This window comes from Orycteropus afer, unplaced genomic scaffold (genome assembly GCF_000298275.1).
Source record: "Orycteropus afer afer isolate SDZICR_OR568_19922 unplaced genomic scaffold, OryAfe1.0 scaffold00430, whole genome shotgun sequence".
Lineage (NCBI taxonomy): Eukaryota > Metazoa > Chordata > Mammalia > Tubulidentata > Orycteropodidae > Orycteropus > Orycteropus afer.
The window spans coordinates 350,271-358,311 of NW_006922017.1; the positions used below are offsets into that span (position 1 = coordinate 350,271).

Sequence of the window (8,041 nt, forward strand, 5' to 3'; positions counted from 1 at the left end):
AAAAAAAAAAAAAAAAAAAAAATTGGACTCTGTTCATTAGGGATTTATGACATTATACAAAATATAGACAAAGGATTATTATGACAAATGGTAAGAGCAGCAAGAGAGATATGAGTAAAGGGCTTTGAATGCACAGAGCAAAAGTTTGCATCCCTAACATTGATAGGAAAATTGGGTAAGAATTTACAGAGAACATAATTTGGAGATGAATCTTAGTAGAAGAATAAGATTATAACAGGAAAAGGGAGGAAGAGAGAATTCCAGACTGATGAAATACCCTGAGCAAAGCCCTGGATGCAAGTAGGAGCCCAGTCAGCTTCAGGAATGATGGAAGGGCAATTATCATGCATGTGTGTGGGGTGATGGTTAGGTATATTGCAGTCTGACGGTTAAGGACCTTTTAGATATACTCTCTCTCTCTCTTTATATATATATAGAAAGTCATCAAAAGACCAAACTCACTGCCATTGAGTCGATTCTGACTCATAGCAACCCCCATTGGGTTTCCAAGGCTGTAAATCTTTAAGGAAGCAGACTGCCTCATCTTTCTTCTATGGAGTGGCTGGTGGGTTTGAACTACCAACAATTTGGTTAGCCAAATGCCTTAACCACTACACAACTAGAGCTCGTGTGTGTGTGTGTGTGTGTGTGTGTGTGTGTGTTAGAGAATAATGGAAATTTTTGAAAGAGCGACTCATATGGATTGCATTGAAAAAGGACATTAATTTCCCCCATGGAAAATGGTTTGAAGAGTTTACAATTAGAAGATGAGAAATCAGTCATAAATGATTACAATAATTCAAGCAAAGATTGATAAGGATATCTTTAGAAATGTGGTAGATGACAGAACAAAATATTTCAGAGAAATAATAAAAAATTAATTGAAAAACTAGATAATAAAGTGAGAGATAAGAAGAAATTGAGGAAGAATGATTTGTTTTAGATGGAAGAACAGGGATGAATAGAAATGTGATCAAGTTAAGGAGTAGGATGAGGTTTTGATGGAAAGAGACAGATCACAAATCCAGTTATAGACAGTTCAGTGGAGATTTTGAGAGAGAGATTTGTAAGTCAGGAAAACAGTGAGGTCTACACATACAGATTTAGAAGTCATTAATTTGTCTGATATCTGGAAACCATCAAAGTAGACGAGTAGAGGAGAACACCAGAAAGACAGGTAAAGGGAGAAAAAAGGAGAGCCAAGTATAGAACTCTGGGGACAGCAACATGAAAGACAGACCAGGTGGGACCAGCAGAGGAAACAAATAACCATTAGAGGTAGCAGAAGAACCAGAAGAAAATATTGTCCCAGAAGACAAAGAGAGAATGGAATTCTGCAAGCTGAGTGCAGCCATGTCAAGTAAGATGGAGACTGGGAAGAAAAACTCCTGAATTAGTAATTGTGTGGGCGTGGGAGTATTGGTGACAGCAATTTCAGAAGAGCGGAGGGACATAAGGGCTACAGGGTTGAAGAATGACTAAGAAGAAAGTATAGACATGTGAGGCAGTTCTTTCACAACCGGCATTAAAATTCAGGAGAAAGACTAAGTGACATTTTCAGGGAAATGTAGGGTTGAGGAAAGAATGTTCTCAGGGAGAAGCAGGGTTGAGGGAAATCCTAAGCATGTGTGAAGTAAGAGTATACTGGACTTCTTGTCTTCATGTCTCCTGCAAAGACAGAACTTTAAATCAGAGCTTTGAGTAATCACAGATTTGGCAGCAAAGTAAGGAGCCATGACTTGCTTGGGAGTGCGTAACTGTGAGGGGCACAGGTGGTTGCGGTGGTGGTGGTGGTGACTGGGCAGGGAGGGGAGGAGAGTGGGTTAGGGTTGGGGATTGTAATTGGGGAGTGAAACCATATGTAAATGAAACGTTGAATGTAAAACAAACTCTGTAAACTTGCACATAAAGCACAATAAAAAATTAATAATAATAATAATGATGAAATGTGCAAGGACCTCGAGTTAGAAAACCAAAAGAGAAGAACACACTCAGCATTTCTCAAGCTGAAAGAACCGAGGAAAAACTTTAAGCCTCAAATTGCAATATTGAAAGATTCCACAGGTAATTATGTTGAATGATACAGGAAACATCAAAAGAAGATAGATGGAATACATAGAGTCACTATACCAAAAAGAATTGGTAGATGATCATCCATTTCAGGAGGTGGCATACGATCAAGAACCAATGGTATTGAAGGAAGCTGAAGCTGCACTGAAGGAATTGGCTAAAAACAAGGCTTTGGGAATTGACAAAATACCCATTGAGATGTTTCAAAGAACGGACACCCCGCTGGAGGCACTCACTCAGCTATGCCAAGAGGTATGGAAGACAGCTACATGGCCAACTAACTGGAAGAGATCCATATTTGTACCCATTCCAAAGAAAGGTGATCCTACAGAATGTGGAAATTATCGAACAATATCATTGATATCACATGCAAGTAAAATCTTACTGAAGATAATTCAAAAATGGTTGCAGCAGTATATTGACAGAGAACTTCCAGAAATGCAAGCTGGATTCAGAAGAGGACATGGAGAAAGGGATATCATAGCTGATATCAGATGGATCTTAGCTCAAAGCAAAGAATACCAGAAAGATGTTTACTTGTGTTTTATTGACTATGCAAAGGCATTCAATTGTGTGGATCATAACAAATTGCAGATAACATTGAGGAGAATGGGAATTCCAGAACACTTAATTGTACTTATAAGGAACATAGACCAGGAGGCCATTATTCAAACAGAACAAGGGGATACTAAACCCACTACTGTTAAGTCAGATCCGACTCATAGTGACCCCTACTTGGGTTTCCGAGGTGGTATCACTACGGAAGTAGATTGCCCAACCTTCCTTCTGAGGAGTGACTGGTGGGTTTGAACTACCAGCCTTCTGGTTAGCAGTCAAATGCCTTAGGCACTACACCACCAGAGCTCCTAAGGGGATAGCACATGGTTTAAAATCAGGAAGGGAGTGTGTCAGGATTGTATCCGTTCACCATACTTATTCAATCTGTATGCTGAGTAAATAATCCAAGAAACTAGAGTATATGAAGAAGAATGTGGCAGGACTGGAGGAAGGCTCATTAACAACCTGTGATATGCAGATGACACAACTTTGCTTGCTGAAAGTGAGGATGACTTGAAGCACTTACTAATGAAAATTAAAGACTACAGTCTGCAGTATGGATTACACCTCAATATAAAGAAAACAAAAATCCTTACAACTGGACCAATAAGCAGCATCACGATAAATGGAGAAAAGATTGAAGTTGTCAAAGACTTTATATTACTTGGTTCTACAATCAACACCAATGGAAGCAACAGTCAAGATATCAGACAATATATAGCACTGGGCAAATCTGCTGCAAAAAACCTCTTTCAGGTGCTGAAGAGCAAAGATGTCTCCTTGAAGACTAAGGTGCACCTAACCCAAATTATGGTATTTTCAGTAGCCTCATATGCATGTGAGAGCTGGACAGTGAATAAGGAAGACCAAAGAAGAGTTGATGCTTTTGAGTTGTGGTGTTGGCGAAGAATGCTGAAAGTACTGTGGACTGCTAAAAGAACTAAGAAATCTGTCCTGGAAGAAGTGCAGCCAGAATGTTTCTTGAAACTGAGAATGACCAGACTTCATCTCACCTACTTTGGTCATGTTGTCAGAAGGCACCATTCTCTGGAGAAGGAGATCATGTTTGGTAAGGTGGAGGGTCAGTGAAAAAAGGGAAGACCCTCAACAAGATGAATTAACATGGTGGCTCCAGTGATGGGCTCAGGTATTGTAGGGATTGTGAGTGAGGCTGGCACAGGATCGGGCAGCATTTTGTTCTGCTGTACATAAGGGTGCTATGAGTTGGAGACAAGTCGATGGCGCATAACAACTACAAACAACATTGTTGTTGTTTGTTGTTGTTATTTGCCCTCGAGTCGGCCCCAACTCATAGCAACCCCTCCTTGGGTTTCCAAGGCAGTATCACTACAGAAGTAGGATTGCCCAACCTTCCTTCCAAGGAGTGGCTGGTGGGTTTGAACCACCAGCATTCTGGTTAGCAGTCAAGTGCCTTAGGCACTATGCTACCAGAGCTCCTACAAACAACATAGAGCCATGAAATGCCTGTGTCTTTAAGTTGGGAGCAAAGTGTTGTCCACAAGAAAGTGGATGTGAAATTAACAACAGGCAACCTAATAGAAAGATCTGAAGTTCCATAGCTCTTTCACTGTTTTTTTTTCACTAACATGATTTATTTGAAAGCAGCATTGTTATTCAGTGGAAAGGACACTCAACTCACTGTCATAGAGTCCATTAGACCCTTAAGCACTTCTACTGGGTGTCTGAGGCTGTAAATCTTTACGGAAGTATATGGCTCCATCTTCCCTCTGCATAGTAGCTGTTGGGTTTGAACTGCTGACCTTTTGGTTAGCAGCCAAACTAGACTAAGAATATATGACTTCTACTCTAGTTCCAGTCTTTCACTTCTGAGGGAATGGTTTAACATACACACACACACACACACACGCACACGCACACGCACACACACACACACACACACATACATATATATATATAACAAAGAAGTTCATTTCTAAATCTTTGTATCAGATTTTAAATACCCTGGTAATGTGGAAGGGGGAAAAAAGCAGTCATAAGCATAACCAACACTAATATTTATTTTTTAGAAAATAAAACAATAGTTCCAAGGACCTTTTTCTATTCATTTTTAAGGTTATATCTCAGCAGTGGAATTTATACCAGATGAATCTACAAAGCCAAGAACAGGAACCAGGGCATCTCCTTCTGAGGATCTGATACTGAGATTCTTCTCTTTTCTGTTAACATATTTATGCAATATGCTGTAGTACTGGTCCTTTGGATTGAAAGTATACAGTGATGAAATCTGCTGCCAGTCTTTAATGCTTGGGGTGTTACATTCCTTTGGATGTGAGCACTCAAAGAAACATGTAATATTCTCTTTTGCCAGTTCAGTTGCATGCTCTGTGGCTTGAGTTTTAAAGATCTGCTGCTCCTGTTCCAAATAGATTTTCCAGAATTTCTGCTGCAGAAAACTAACTGGAGATAGGCATTGGGTGACAGATGTAAAAATCAGAATGAAGAGGATAACAGCTGCTATCAGGATCCAGCCTAACACCTTAGGAAAACATACCAAAATGACAGGTTAGTTACATTTTTCATAAAAAAATTAAAAATACCTCAAATAAAGCTTGAACTATTTCATCTGTCATGATAGTGAACAAAGGAGTTTTAAAACTTGATCCCTTAAGGGGAAAGGAGTCACAGTAACCTTGCCCCAGTACCACTGCTTGCTTGGAAAGTCAGTCATATTTCAAGTCATGTCAAGACCCCAGAGAGTAGTCTACGTTTGTTACTCCCATAGAACTCAAACCATGAAGATTTTCTGCATTTCCCATGAAACGAATGTTCATTTTAAAGAATCTCTGGGCTTGAAGCCCAGAAGCAGTGTGGGGTTGTCCCTTTCCCAGCCGGGCACACCCATTTTGTTGCAACACTTCTTTGGCTTTCTCCTGGCTGAAGAAACAATTTTTGCGAGACTCAGAGTATTCTTTATAAAATGCAGATAACAATACCCCGACTGGGTTGTTGTGAAGCGTAAGAGAATAATGTAGGACCTGGAGAGCCTACCTAGCGCATTATCTGGCACAGAGTAGGCGCTTGCTCAACAGGTGCCTTTCTTTTTTTCTTCTTCTTTTTTTAATTGGCTTTATTTCGATAGTCTCCTGTCGGTTCATAAGAAGCAAGCAGCCTTCTTAGTTTTACCAGGGTGTCGCACGCCCAGAGAAAGATCACCTAGGCTTGTATAAGTTAGACTCCCCCCACCAACCCTGACTACGCAGCAGAAGCTTGCTTGCCTCTTCTCCACCTCCCTCCCTCCTTCCAACCTCGCGCACAAGGGAGGTTCCGCGCTACCTCCTAACCTGCGACTGAGCCTTGAGCTCTTTGAGAAGGCCCTGCATGTCCGACAGCTTGGCTTGATTGCAAGGCACCAGCGGCAGCTGGGCCTCGCAGCTGGGGTCACGGCCCTGGCACAGAAGCCGCGCAAAGGCTGTGCTGCCGCTGGCTGCGCACTCGTAGAAAGCACCCCCGAGCAACGCCACGGCCACCCAGGTGAGGGGCGCGAGCGCGGCGGCGGCACTCAGGTGCACGCACACCAGGGCGCCACGCTGCCCTCCGCCGCAGCCCTTTCTGGCGCCTGGCGCGCAACAGCCGGTGAGCAGGCGCCACGTGCGCGCGCTCAGCATAAAACCTAGGAGAAACAGCGCGAGCGCCGGCACCAGCAGGAAGACCAGGCCGTAGGGCAGGTTCCAGGTGGCGCTGCAGGGGCAGGAGAATACCACAGCGGAGAAGATCCGCTCCCCGCCAGCTGTCAGCAGGGTCACCAAGCTGTAGGTCAGCGCGCTGTGGTGCTTGAGGTACTGCTGCAGCACCGTCGGAAACTTCTCCATGGTCCTCCTACTCCTAGGGCGCCTTGGACTGGCCCAGATGCTTCTGCCTCTTCTCTGCCTTGCTCGTTGAATGAAGATGGGTCATCTGGGTCTAGGGGTTTTCCACCTCTCTGCTAAGTTTCAGGAAAGGGAAGAAGGTTCACAGACCTTGGGAGTTGCACTTTTTCTTTTCAGCCCGGCTGACAAACAGACCCAAGCAAGCACACCATGGACCTTGCCAGCACCCACCCTTTTGCTGCACTATCAACTTTGTTTCTACAGACTGATAAATAATCAGTATTTTTCCTTAGCCTTCAAGACACAATGCTGCCACTCTATGGAAATAGTATTTTTTTTTAATGCAAACATCAGATTTTTCTCTACTATATTTAGTCATAAGCCAAAATATAAGAAGGAAAAAGTTACAATGAACTGATCAGTTACAGTAAACGTTGTTGTTGTTGTTAAGTGCCCTCGAGTTGGACCGACTCTTAGTGATCCTCAGTATGGCAGTAGATTGCCCAACCTTCCTTCAGAGGAAAGGCTGATGGGTTTGAACTGCCAGCCTTTTGGTTAGCAGTCAAATGTCTTAGGCACTATGCTACCAGAGCTCCTACAGAAAACGTTGTTCTTATGTGCCGTCGAGTCAAACCCGACTCACAGCGACCCCTCCTTGGGTTTCCCAGGCAGTATCACTACGGAAGTAGGATTGCCCAACTTCCGAGGAGTGGCTGGTGGGTTTGAACTGCCAGCTGTCTGGTTAGCAGGCAAGTGTCTTAGCCACTATGCTACCAGAGCTCCCACAGGAAACATTAGGCAAGGACAAAATTCCAGTTTCTCTTTCATAAGCTAAAGCACAGCAAACTCCAGCTCAAGTTCTAGGTCCTCCACGATGCTCTACCTTCTTTCTGTCCCCCTTCTGGACAGACCACCACCCTGACTCACATGCATTCTTCTCTCCTTTGCTCGATATTCCACAGGACATGCCACTTTAACTCTGCTTCTTAGCCCTTGAATATATTGATTTCTTTTTCCAGGTATGTCATAACACTGGAGTGTCATGTTTATACTTGACCTCCACCTTGATTAGCACAGAGGGGTGAATGGTTGTTCAAAAAATACTAGTTGAATCAAAAAATTTCAAACTGCTGTAACATCTAACTTGTTTTCTCCACCCTCAGTTTTCTCAAGGCAGCATTTCTCTGACAGAAACTGTAAATACTTCTGTGACATGAAGCCTTATTACGTGTGGCTCCAGAGTGAGGTGGAGTGTATTTGGAAAAACACCAGCTTTGGAATCAGGTGCATTCTGTGTTATGTGTTTAACAAGTTAGTCTCTCTGAGGCTTTACATTCTCATTTGTAAAAACAGGATAATTGTCCTAGTTTTGAAGATTATTGAGGAAGTAAACTGAGTAAGTGCCTTTAATACAAGTGTGCCTATTAAATGAATACTTTTTTTCGTCTTCTCGAGCCACCCTTTGAAATCTAATGTTCAATTCTCTTATTTCATCAAAGAACTGAAGAAAAACTTCAAGCTCGAGTTGCAATATTGAAGAATTCTAAGGACAAAATATTGAACAA

The 8,041-nt window shown here is 42.6% G+C and overlaps 1 protein-coding gene across 1 annotated transcript; it reads right to left on the bottom strand.

The window, feature by feature from the left end:
• Window positions 1-4,723: 4,723 nt before the first annotated feature.
• CALHM6 (calcium homeostasis modulator family member 6) lies at window positions 4,724-6,479 on the bottom strand. Its single transcript, XM_007954070.2, has 2 exons — window positions 5,952-6,479; window positions 4,724-5,146 (listed from the first exon to the last, which is right to left on the bottom strand). Exons 1-2 carry the CDS (start codon window positions 6,477-6,479, stop codon window positions 4,724-4,726), a joined length of 951 nt encoding a protein of 316 aa, XP_007952261.1.
• Window positions 6,480-8,041: the final 1,562 nt, after the last annotated feature.

Excerpts from the sequence above, each read along its gene's own strand:
- CALHM6 (XM_007954070.2), bottom strand. The coding sequence starts at position 6,479 with ATGGAGAAGTTTCCGACGGTGCTGCAGCAGTACCTCAAGCACCACAGC. Across the intron at positions 5,147-5,951 it reads AGCTCAAGGCTCAGTCGCAG|GTGTTAGGCTGGATCCTGAT; the intron begins GTTAGGAGGTAG and ends TGTTTTCCTAAG.